The sequence below is a fragment of the Wasmannia auropunctata genome, unplaced genomic scaffold (assembly GCF_000956235.1).
Source record: "Wasmannia auropunctata unplaced genomic scaffold, wasmannia.A_1.0 LD336060.1, whole genome shotgun sequence".
Taxonomy (NCBI): Eukaryota; Metazoa; Arthropoda; class Insecta; order Hymenoptera; family Formicidae; genus Wasmannia; species Wasmannia auropunctata.
Genome location: NW_012026830.1, coordinates 420,752 through 433,467, shown reverse-complemented (window position 1 = coordinate 433,467; position 12,716 = coordinate 420,752). Strand labels below are relative to the sequence as shown.

The window sequence follows — 12,716 nt, the reverse complement described above, 5'->3', positions numbered from 1 at the left end:
CAAAAATTTTGATCAGCGAATATTAGGATCGGCTTGTGTTTGTTTCTATGTGAAGCACATAAATCTGCAGTTAGAAAAGATTTATACTTGTATAATTCAGTTTTTTTTTATCAGTTTTATTTTATGATGAACTCGAGGGAGTCGAATGTCCGAAACAATCAGAAAGTTACCTGATATTTCATAAAATTGGAAAAAATCGATTCCAATTGCACGCTATAATTGAAGAAAGTATACAATTATCGCAAACAAAATTATTTTCCAATTCCTTGCTTTATTCTTCTTTCTTCTGTAAAAAAAATGCTGTATTTGCAAAATATTCACTTGAGTGCACTCACGCGCTTCTCAAATCGAGGCTGCAGTTCCATATAAGTTCGATACGTAACGCGGGGGTTGCATACGTCAGCCTCCTCTCAACGAGGAATCTGCCAGGTAGATTTACTCAGTCGAACGACGATCGTCGTCCAAGTTGTGTCTCGGTAAAATCACAGGTGCACCGTGTGTTAAAATGGGTTTAGCCCGCTCGCTAGTAATCACACTGACGTTACTTTACACAGGTAAAATATTTCACGTTTTTTCGAAATAGTTTTGGTTTTTTTTATCTTGATTATCGGTTTTTCGAGAAGCATCAAAGAATTCTCTAACCGTATAAGTTGCATGAATACCATATTTCAAATATTAAACATAAGAAAGAAAAGTAAAATAGTATAGACGAATAAAAGTAAAATAATGATTTATTTTTGTAAAAGAAGAAGAAAAAACTAATGCATACAGAAACGTATACATATATGTATTAATCTTATCTAAAGCAACACAAAATTTCGTTCTAACTAATTATTAAGTTATAACTAATTAGTTATACCTAATTTATTATTAAACTTTTAATAATTTTTATGTTGATTAGTATGTTGTTTGTTTCTTTTATCGTTCTCAAAAATTTAATATTTAATATTTTAATTTGTTTTTTTAAATTTCTAACAAAACAATTACATTCGATAAAACTTGATTTTTATACTTGCCATTAAAATAATTTCTTGTTTGTTGTTGTTTTAATATTGTAACATTTATTTCAAAATTAATTAATTCTTTGTTACACCCTGCTTCAAAATAAGAAAGATGACTATATCAATTTTCATTTCGCTTTCAATTTCATTAAGCTCTTTTCTATCGCATAAAACTGATTTCTGAAAATGCTTATATGAACGACTTATTTTGAACGAACGTTAGATGCAGTGTAACAATAGCGGTAGCTGTGCTTATACTTACCTGCTGACCAATACTTTGCGGTCGATCGGTTGATGAACGCATAAACCGCGTCTAAATTTAAGATTTGGACCACGCTTTGTTCGCGAATTTAATTTTACTCAGTTGATCGCTTTGGCTAGAGCACGATGACGGCATTGCTTCACATCAGCAACGAAAATGCAGTACCTTATTTGTTGATTACAAATTTTAATTCTGTTACAAATATTAATTATTAAGCTTTAAAGTTCTTCCTTTTATTATGTATATTTTCATATTTCTTGCACTTAACGTAAAAAACTATGCATTTAACTTTGAAGAAGAAAAGAGTGAAAGAAAAAAATTGCAAGAAGTCTCTACTTTCAATTAGTCAAAAAGAAAAACAGATCTTGAATGCCTTCTCAACTTTTATGATTTCAATTTTTCTCAGAAAGTGTATTATCCATGGCAATAATTGATACATAAAAGTGCATTCATTCAATCAGTCAACGCAGATTGAATGAATCACTCTGCATCGTTCGCTCGAATCGCGATCGTTTAGTACAGATGAATGAACGCCCTTGATTATTTGTACGAAAAAAAGTACTTCACGTTGAACAGATCAAAGAGAACACATCAAAGAGAACAAATGCGCATTGTTCCTCTTTACACTATCACGATAGAACGTGCTAAATAATCTAACGACCGGTCAGTTCAGCGATAGTCCGCGTTGCATACTGTGACCTGACAGTGCCGTGTATAATATGCTAAATCTCATGTGATAGCTCCTAGTGTAATCTCGGGGTTATCCAGTTAGATTTACGTCGCGTTCATCAGTCGTACACTCGTCGTCATCGCGCTCGTGTGTCACCCATCGCGATCGTCCCAGGTGGTTCCCTGCGATGCGTTTCTTCTGCCTAATCGCTCTTCTAGGTAAGAGCACTTCTCTTGCGTTTGCCCGATATAGCTAATTCCCGCTCGTGATTACTCTTTTGTCACTTCGCGAATGTCACTCTTTTGTCACTTGACGAATTATCCGGAATGTTGATACGAGTAAAAGAGTTGGCGAACAAAAAGAATATCTCAGTTCTTTTATAATTCAACAGCCATTTCTTGAGTGTATGTTCGAAATATCTGTGAACATAATGTACTTTATATATTTAATCAAATAATTTCATTATATTATAATAATTTTATGAACATTTTTGTAATAGTTGATGTCAGTTTATAATATACATTATATTGTATAGTACATTTTCCTCTTTTTTCCATCAATTTGTTTAAACTTAATGATACGTGTATATCTCGCAGTTATTTATTTAAATTCTCATTACTTCTGTTCTGTATATTTTCTTATCGCTCGTAGCTACAAGATATTAATTTTGTATTCCTTTATCAAATTCAATATTTCAAATTTTCAAAAATCAAATATTACTAAATTTTTCATTAAAAGTACTACTTGAATAAATTATACAGAAAATACTATTAATATTAATATTAACTATGAGAAAATATGTTGTTAAGAATTTATATAATAAATTGATTAAAAGAATTTTTTTGGAAATATTTTTATTAGAAATAGTTTTTTAATCTTAAAGTTTGAGATTATGCAATTAGTTTATTTTCAAATTTAATAATGGTGTCATAGATATTAAAAAAATTAAATTTTTTTTCTGTTGCATTATGTTCATCAAGATGAGTAATGGTGGTACCGAATTAATGCTGATAGTGCATCACTTTTTAACAAGAGAAACGCAAGAGAGAATTACAAAGATGAAAGCTCGATGTGTCGAGTAGTATCGGATAGTATCTTAAGCATCCCTAACTGAGTGAAACTCGTATACAGTATCAGCCGGACTTACGCCCTATCCCCGCAGCGGAAGTGTGCATTATGCTCATTAAAATCTGCGGGTCGTTTGAATGATTCGGCCGTTGTTGCGGCCGATGTGCTGATCTAGAAAGCGCCGGCGTTTATTCGCCGATTCTGGACTAATTGCCGGCCGCATGGACGCGGCTTTCGACGGAACGGTCGCCTTGCTCTCGCAACCGTCCAGGCTTTCTTCCCGGCCGGCGGCTGAGAGAATGTGGGATTAGGAAATAAGTGCGAACAAATTCGTCGTGGTTCCGAGCGGTCAATGAGGTCAATTCTGTTTCCTGTCGTGCGCGTTCAATTACTTATTAGGCCCAATGGGATGGACACGCTCGCGATATGGCAAACCGTTCGCGTGGCGATCACGTGGAAATAATTATATTTTACGAACAAGTTCGTGCGAACTCGTCAAATTGATACCGCGAGCGCGAGGTCAGCGCCGGCCTTTAGATCGGTGATTATTACAGTGCTCACGTTTCTCCGCAATTTGTCTCATTTGAACGAATTTGCATGTAGGTAATGGTGAAATCGAGCAACCGGATTGAAACAAGTCGGAGTAATCACAGCGAGGCGTATTGTTGATCGTAGAGATCACTAATAAGAATATATTACCTCATTGTGTAACATTAGTTTGTGTAAAATTAATTTTGATGGCAACTATAAACACATTGATAGTATATATTTCACTATTTGGAGACTAATATTGCATTAAATAATATTTTTATTCTTAAATCACACATTGATAGTATATATTTTACTATTTGAAGACTAATATTGCATTAAATAATATTTTTATCCTTAAATCACACATTGATAGTATATACTTTACTATTTGAAGATAGGCGACTATTATGTATAGTGCTCACGTTTCTCCGCAATTTGTCTCATTTGAACGAATTTGCATGTAATAGTGAAACCGAGCGCACCGGATTGAAACAAGTCGGAATAATCACAGTGAGGTGTATTGTTGATCATAGAGATCACTAATAAGAATATATTACCTCACTGTGTAACATTAGTTTGTGTAAAATTAATTTTGATGGCAACTGTAAACACATATTGATAGTATATATTTCACTATTTGAAGATTAATATTGCATTAAATAATATTTTTATCCTTAAATCTGGAAAAGTTCCAAATGAAAAAAAATTTTCTAAATTACTAACTTAAAAGTTTAGAAGCTAGAAAGCGTACGAGATATAGCTACTCATTGAAAAGTCAATATTCTTTTAGTGCAAAGAGACGACTAACGAACATTGTATAATTACAGGTTTACAAACATTGGAAGCATCTGATTGGGGGTATTGGGGAAAACATGGTAATTATGTGATGATTATATGAAAATGTTATGCGCTATACATACATTCATGCAAATGCATTCACAATTCACACATTAATGTCACATAATAATTCTTTGATAAATGCTCTGATAAAGGTTAGCGTAAAAGATGTATTTTTTTCTTCAAAAATTAAGCTTTTATTAAACATTTATTATTAAACTTAATTATTATTAAGCTTTCTTTAAACAGAAATAAAATACCATCGATATTGAGTTATTCCAGTTAAAGAGAGAATAATATGCTTCCACATTATCTTCCTACTTTGTCATACAACTTTTATCAAAAATCTTAATTAAGCAACATAATGATTTTGTTTCAATGAGATGATAAATCTTCCGAGAATGTTAAAGAAACATAGGTGCCGATAAAATTGATTGCGAGACAATAAGAAATGCTTTCATGCGATTTCAGTATCGATGTTCGGAGAATTTTATTCGCGATAAGCATAAAATATGATAGGTACAATTTTCCTCATCTGGCTTGCATGAAACTTACATTCAAGTTATTAACGACCTAATAACAGCAACCTTGAATAGTTAAAGGTATTTGAAGATCAAAGTCAACGCATTGGTATAACAAAACAAATTCAATTATTTAGGTAAAACTACAATATTCGATAATGATATACTATGAGAGACTAAAAAATATAAATTTTCTGAAAACCTTTATATCTTTATCATGATTTAATATGTTTCTACATGTCCATTATGCTAGAAAGAGCTAATGCATTTTATCTTATGTGTTTTATATATCTATGAACTTCTGAACTGAATGTTTACATTGGTATGATATGATCATCTCAAAAATGACATTATCACCGAGAATTTATTTATGATATCTATATTTATGTTTGACTTTTGCTCCAGATATTGACTGTGCACAATTGAATAATTTAAAATTTAATTGTAAATTCAACGGAGAATATTATTCACTTAATATTTCCGAATATTATTTCTCAGGTATATATTTAAAATATTAAAAATATTTTATTTCACATTATTAGAATCTCCTTAATATAACTGTAATATTTTAGTTGGCATTTAGTACATAGTATGTTTACCTTAGCTCATATATAAATCGTATATGCTGCGAAAAATAAATGCTTAATCTATTTTATAATTATAGATTTTATAGATATGTCCACTTAGTTTTTTGTTACAATTTCAATTACTGCAAATAAAGTAAAGAAGGCAAGTCACACGATTTGCTCGGGTTAATACAGCCCGGGAATAGAAGGTCTTACAATTCTCCATTTGATCAGGTCTCTTGAGAGCAATTACTTTGCATCAATGTGACTGTCGACAATCATCTTGAATATAAAGGCTTTGTACTCGAGAATAGGCAAACCGTGATTTATCTTGTTATAATTTTATTGTAATAACAGGTACAAATAGATATATAAAAGATATATTGTGAAAAATGTAATAAGTGTTTACAGACGAAAAGTGCAAAAACAAAATAATTATTAATGTACAAGGAAATCTACGTACATTGGGGAATTTTTATGTTTTAAATGACATATCTTGTTAATTTCTTCTATGCACGCTGTGAGTCATTGTTTTCCTGCTTTGAACAGTAATTCGATACTAGCTAATCATAGCGCGTAACATAGCAATAATGGTGACATTAGAATTTCGGAATGTATTATTATCATTAAAATAGCACGTTCGCACGTTCAACGCTGCTGCGTCAATGTTTTGCCGCAAAAATTTCAATATAAAATAACATTTTAATAGTGACGTGTCCGTGACTTAGGTTTTGAAAATCCACAACATTAAAAAAGTATCGCTAATCATTAAATTTTAATTGCAATCAAAATAAATCATATGCATCATATTTTTGATTTTTTAATTGTATATGATGCTTGCAACTTGTTTCAATATTGTTCATTGCAGAAATATGAAAAAATTATTTTTCTTTAATAAAACATTTATGAATTTTTTAATTTATATATAAATTCGTATTTAAAAAAAATATATAAATTTTTTTCAAACATATTCTATTCTAGTACTTTATAAATGTGATTGTAAAATTTTATTACACTTTGTAACAATTGAAACTGCTATCTACATGTTACTGGAGTTTACAAATATGATATAGGACCAAAAAATTGGCCGGGAATATGTAGGACAGGAAAGAAGCAATCGCCGATCGATATCGTGACGGAAGATGCCATAAGAGTTGATCTCGGTGCTCTTAAATTCCACCGATACGACTTCGCTTTTCATGGCATGATAATGAACACTGGACATTCTGGTAAGTAAATAGATTGCCATACATTACTGTTTCCCCCTTTTCTCCAATTTCAATGTTCCAGTTAGACATTTTTCAACAAAATTTTTTAATATAACACATCGAATCAAAAGTACGAGCCTGCAAGCGTAATATCTTTCAATTGAAATTTTTTCATAGTGCAAATTCAACTTGATGGTGTGCCACTTCATCTCAGTGGCGGAAATCTGTCGTCGGTATATGTTCTGGAGCAAATGCACTTTCACTGGAGCGCAGAGCACACTGTGGACGGCTCACGTGACCCGTTGGAGTTGCACCTAGTGCATTATGATAAGAAGTATGCGAATTTCAGCGTAGCCGCGCAAAACGAAAACGGGATCGCCGTGGTCGCCGTTCTGTTTGAGGTTGGTTTAACAAGTATTACTCGTTTTACACACAGTTTCGTTTCTTTTTCAAATTATGAATTTTTTCAAATACATATACGAACGCGCCACAATGTCAATTAATGTTTTTGTTACAGTTGAGCAGTGATGACAATCAGTATCTGTGGCCGATTGTAGAGGCGACAAAGATGGTGTCACATTGGGTAGGAAACAACATGTCACGCATAAGAAGTAAGCTGGTACCTTTGTTGCTTTTACCGAAGGATCATACGACTTATTACTATTACGAGGGATCTTTAACCACACCCGCATGCCAGGAATCTGTATTGTGGTTTGTCATGACTGAGAAACTCAAAGTGTCGGAAGCGCAGGTAATTTGAATATAAAAATGTACAGAATTTGTGTTCAGTTTTTGGTTTGACTGGATTTAGAATTGGGGTTCGATTAATGCGTATGCGTTCGTAATTTTAATATCTTTCGGTTTAATAAATCGCAGTTCATATTACAGTACTCGATGAATAAATTATAAGTTTAACACGAGTAGAGTTTGAATCACGGATCGAGAACACTTTAACGCAATTAGCTGGGAGAACAGAAAAGGTGTGAGTGACAGATATAGAGGCGAATGTAATTCGTTAATATCTGTCGCTCACGACAGGTCGAAGCGCGGAGAGCATTCATCGAACCAAAAGGAAAACGGCAAATTTCGTTAAATTGAGTTAAATATGCTTTTATGTTTGTTGTCGATTAAATTCTTATACAACTTATTTATTTGTTTAAGAGAAATTGTCTGCGAGCGTGAGGAAAACAAGCTAGATTAACGTTTAGGATTTAAACGTTAGCTAATCTAATAGAATTTGAGAGCAGATTTAAAATTTGATTTAGCAATTATATTGATTTTAGACCAAACTTAATATTTGATGATCAAGCCATTTAATTTAATGAGTATTTCAGAGTATTAACAATTTTAATTATGAGATAATCATAAATTAATATCTTTGTACTTAAAATTTTTCTTGATTTATAATAATAATAATAATAATAATAATAATCATTATTGTTTTATTAATACTTAATTTACTTGCAGATGAACATATTCAAGTACGTGCAGGGCAGCAACGGCACACTGAAGGTCAATTACAGACCTATTCAAGACCTCGGCAACAGAAAGGTTTACCATCGCCTAGAGGGATACATTAACAAGTCCTCAAGTATCACACAGGATTCCTGGAGCGTCTATACAGTCCTCGGTATTCTTCTAGGCAGACTTTTACACGGGAACTTTTAGTATGAAATAACTAAGCGCCAAAGGGGACTTGATGTTATAACGCGTGTATAACGCGATACGACAGCTATGTGATATAATTTTGGAGATAAGAGAATAACGTGCATTTATTATAACGAATGTCATACGCTCGTATAAATGCATTTTGGAAGGCAACGTGTTTTCCAGAAACTACAGAAACATTGAAAACTACGGGACTATTATTAACATTAATACATAAAAACATAAGGATTTTACAAATAACAAATTCTCCTCTTCTAAGCATCCTTCTAAATTCTGTTGAGTAGATAGTAAATTTAAATTTTCTATCGTTAAATATTTAATTGTTAATTCGCATATAAAGACTTATTTTTATATAAATATAGTTTATAATATTAATTAATAATATATTAAAATTGATGTAATATTATGTATTATCTGCTGTTTTTTTCGAAACGTTGCACCAAAAAAATTGGTATTTGCGCGATTAATTAGCGATTAAATATGAGGCAGTTTCTACACATCTCATTCGATTTTGCTGAAGTGGCTACGAGAATTTTAATTTCAATCCTAGCGCAGCCGTTGTTATACAAACCGCATTCAAAAGTGGCTGTGCTCGCTTAATGGACGTTTATTTTCGACATGTTAGAGCTTGAGACAAAATCTGTTATATTTTGTACGAGGCATGCAGATTATTGTTATACCTTTATGTGAGCAACAAATTCTGGGGGGATCGTGCAAGGGAACTTAAAACGCGCGACGCGGTCGGCCGTGATAAATTATTGTTACAGTTATCAGCAAAATCGAAAATTGACATATTTTGATAGTACAGTGATTGCAGATTGATTTTGTTCCAAATTCAGTTCGAGCAACTAACTCTGTTGATATCAATGTTCGATCGCGGTGGTATAGTGCTGAAAGTATGTAGTGATATTTCTTAAACAATGTTATTTTTTGTAAATGTTTTAGCGCTGTCTTGAAGCAACAAAAAGGCAAAATCTAGTGTATTGATTTTTTTGATAGGATTACTCTATTTTTTTCTTCATATGGAGGGCCCACACTATAGCTTGCTACTACTATAGTTGCCTCTTCCCATTTTTTACGCTATTTTCTGTTAAACGACTGGAGCAACAAAATTCAGATTAGAGCAACAAATTAACAACAGAATTGCACTAAATTTTTGATTAGGTTCAAACTTATTTTGTGATAGTGTGCGGTCCATCTTAATTAGAGTCGTTTCTAGAGTTTTTTTATTAAAAGATTAAACTTTCCGTGAATTTGATTATAAAAATGTGTATATTATATGTATATATAAATTATACCGTGGATAAGGCGACCTCAAATCGCTTAATATTTGTAGTTCGTCCACTGTCACTTTTTGTACATCACAGATCTTTCCGCGGTGTACTCCAATGGTGTCGAATGGTTATACCGTGGATAAGGCGGCCTCAAATCGCTTCATATTTGTAGTTCGTCCACTGCCACTTTTGTACATCACAGATCTTTCCGTATACTCCAATGGTATCAAATGGTATCACGACGACAGTATCAGATAGTTTGAAAGCCTATATAGTCACGCTTTCTGCGGCGCCTCTCGATTCCAGTGGTTCTACAATGTTTGACGGAACATAAGATAATTGTCGCGACAATGTAGGGTTAAATACGAGGAACTTAATAATTATTTATACTCTTGATGAACGCACCAAAAATACAGTGCTATACATTTAATGAACTATTGCTCAGTACAAAGTGATTTTTATAAGTTTTTCTACACTTCCGTTATAATAGGACGTAGAACCTCACAAAATTATTATCTTCGTTAGAGATATGGTTCGATATTTAATATCCAACGTATCTACACAGTGATCAAAGGGTAGACCAGAGGTAGATCAAGGGGGTAATTAAAATATTATAGAAGTAGAATAAAGGGAGGGAAATGTCAACCCTTTGTCGTATGACTGCTCATAATTAATATTACTGGCGAACCGGAAGGCAACAAAAGGAATAATAAATTCCTTAATGTTGAGTTAATTCCTTAATGTAGAGTTAATTTTGGAATAAAGGAAGACTCACTTATTTTCACTTAGAGGAAGAAGCGATAGCGGCACGTGAGGTAGTTATTATTATTGCAAGCACGAGCAATTGAAGTTTCAATTTCTCACATCACGCTGCATTTTCGTCAAGATATTCCCGACTTACCGCGAATGTGCGACACGAAAGGAATGGATTTCAAAAATGTGAATCTTTTTAATAGTCGAGTGAACGTGCTCTCGGGGAATTTATTGCCGATAGCAGCCGACAATTCACAGCTCTCAGTAATCTGGCGTATTTACGGCGCCGTAGTATGGTTGATAGAATTAATCTACACGGTCGCGCTGATCTTCGGGGTTATCCTGGCGCCGGGCGACAAGGGTCTGAAGGACGGCACCGTCGCTGTCGTGGTCGTCATAGAGGCGTCTTTCATGCTTACGCGTCTCTACTCGCGCAAGAAGCTGATGGAAGAAATGATTCGGAAGATGAACGATATCCTGCAAAACGCGGACGAAATTATGGAGGATGTCGTAAAATCGGCCATAAAGCCCATAATAATGCCGTTCTTAATATATGGAGTGACCAGCGCGTTATCTATCACGATATGGACCATACAGCCGATTGTGTTGGTATTCGAGAAATCCACGTTTTTCTACGAAGACTACCAATTGCCAACCGCTTTTACCACCGAACCGTTCTCCAGCCGCGTTCTGATTTCCTCGACCATTTTTATGACAATTGGCAGCATTTACTCGTTCCTGCAGAAATTCGGCGTAGATGTGTACATGATGCATCTGGTATTAATGTTAACGGCGCAGTATCGATATACGGCGGCAAAGCTCTCGATATTATTTCAAGACTTACAGAATTATCACGACAAATCTCAAAAAGGACATTATCGTTTGAAAGATCGATCGACGGAGGAAGAATTAAGAAAATTGTGCCTGCATCAAAATACTGTTTTACGGTGAGTGTAATGTGATCATTGAAATAGGTATTAAAGAATGGAGAAAAATTTATTTGTATTATTGAAATTATTCTTCTTCTTTTGGCATTAAAAAAAATCACTGATAAAAGAAAAAGGGTTATTCTTATTATGTATATAAATATTAATATTAATACTATTGTTTTAGCATGTCAGTTATATTAAAGAAAGTTTTGTCTGTGAACTTCAGTCTACTCTATATCAATAATGTACTTCGATTCTGTTTTATAGGTATCTTACTAAGTTCAGTGAGTAACGATAATTTTATTAATCTAAAAGAAAAATGTATTCTAATAATTCTATTGTATTAATAACATTCTTTATTTAAAATTTTCTAAGAAAATGTTTTATATATTTTCAGGTACCATCAATGAGTTTTACAGAAGCAATTTCGGTTACGTCATTTGCAATCGGTTCACTAACGCAATTTTTTTTGTTGTGTTCTTCCGTACAAACATTATCAGACGCAGTAAGATATATCACTGTATTATCACTATATTCTATAAATTAAAGTATATTTTAATTACTAAAGAATTTGTACGGCTATATTATACATTTAATTATAGAAATTTATAGAAATTTAATTAATTGTAAAAAGAAAAAACAATTCGTACAATTTTATTTAATAATATAACTTTATAAAAAAATAAAAGTAATTAAAAATTAGAAATTTAATTAATTGTAAAAAGAAAAAACAATTTTATTTAATAATATAACGTAAAAAATAAAAGTAATTAAGAATTATAAATGCTGATTACAAAATTACATTAAAAAAAAAAATGTAATTTATAACTACGATCTGTCTTATATTTTTATATTAATTATAGAGTACCGAAATAACAGATAAAGCATTTGATGAAAGCTGGTATCAATATGGACTATCAATGAAACGTATATTTATGTTATTGATAATGTCTAACAATCTAGAATGCAGAATTGCAGCGATTGGAAAGTTTAATCTGTCTCTGCCTTCATTTATGACGGTAAAATTTATCATATATCTATATGTCTTATATGTGTCTTGAAATTGGTACTTGAAGTCTCTCATATATCATATTTTTTAATGATGTTTTAGATCATGAACCAATCATATTCAATCGCCCTTCTATTTTTAAGAGCGAAATGAAAAAAACATTTTCTAAAAACATATCACGTACATTTTAATTCGGCTGATAAAAGGTAGATGATAATTTGATACAAAGAAAATTGAGATAAATATTTTAAAGAAAGAATTTTCTCTAATAATCTGAAGATTACTGTTATGACAATATGATGAGCCACAATAAATGAAAAATATAATATTACTCCTTTAATTTTAATTTAATCTTCTTCTCTCCTATCACTTTCTTTCTTATTATTCTCCAAACGAAAAATGAATTCAAAGATACTTTG

The 12,716-nt window shown here is 32.4% G+C and overlaps 2 protein-coding genes across 5 annotated transcripts; both read left to right on the top strand.

The window, feature by feature from the left end:
- The first annotated feature begins 401 nt into the window (after positions 1-401).
- Positions 402-8,689, top strand: LOC105450506 (carbonic anhydrase-like). 3 transcript variants are annotated; one of them, XM_011690364.1, is made up of 7 exons: positions 2,050-2,151; positions 2,914-2,923; positions 4,360-4,407; positions 6,530-6,685; positions 6,842-7,065; positions 7,182-7,415; positions 8,132-8,689. In XM_011690364.1, exons 2-7 carry the CDS (start codon positions 2,914-2,916, stop codon positions 8,330-8,332), a joined length of 873 nt encoding a protein of 290 aa, XP_011688666.1. In that variant the 5' UTR covers positions 2,050-2,151; the 3' UTR covers positions 8,333-8,689. The 3 variants fall into 3 exon arrangements, with proteins under 3 accessions (XP_011688663.1, XP_011688665.1, XP_011688666.1); XM_011690361.1 differs by lacking the exons at positions 2,050-2,151; positions 2,914-2,923 and adding an exon at positions 402-554; XM_011690363.1 differs by lacking the exon at positions 2,914-2,923 and having other exon boundaries at positions 2,027-2,151.
- A 1,221-nt stretch (positions 8,690-9,910) lies between these two features.
- LOC105450505 lies at positions 9,911-12,462 on the top strand. 2 transcript variants are annotated; one of them, XM_011690359.1, is made up of 5 exons: positions 9,911-11,306; positions 11,473-11,572; positions 11,686-11,793; positions 12,152-12,307; positions 12,400-12,462. In XM_011690359.1, the coding sequence occupies exons 1-5, from the start codon at positions 10,513-10,515 to the stop codon at positions 12,448-12,450; spliced, it is 1,209 nt and encodes a 402-aa protein (XP_011688661.1). In that variant the 5' UTR covers positions 9,911-10,512; the 3' UTR covers positions 12,451-12,462. The 2 variants fall into 2 exon arrangements, with proteins under 2 accessions (XP_011688661.1, XP_011688662.1); XM_011690360.1 differs by lacking the exon at positions 11,473-11,572.
- The last annotated feature ends 254 nt before the right edge of the window (positions 12,463-12,716 follow it).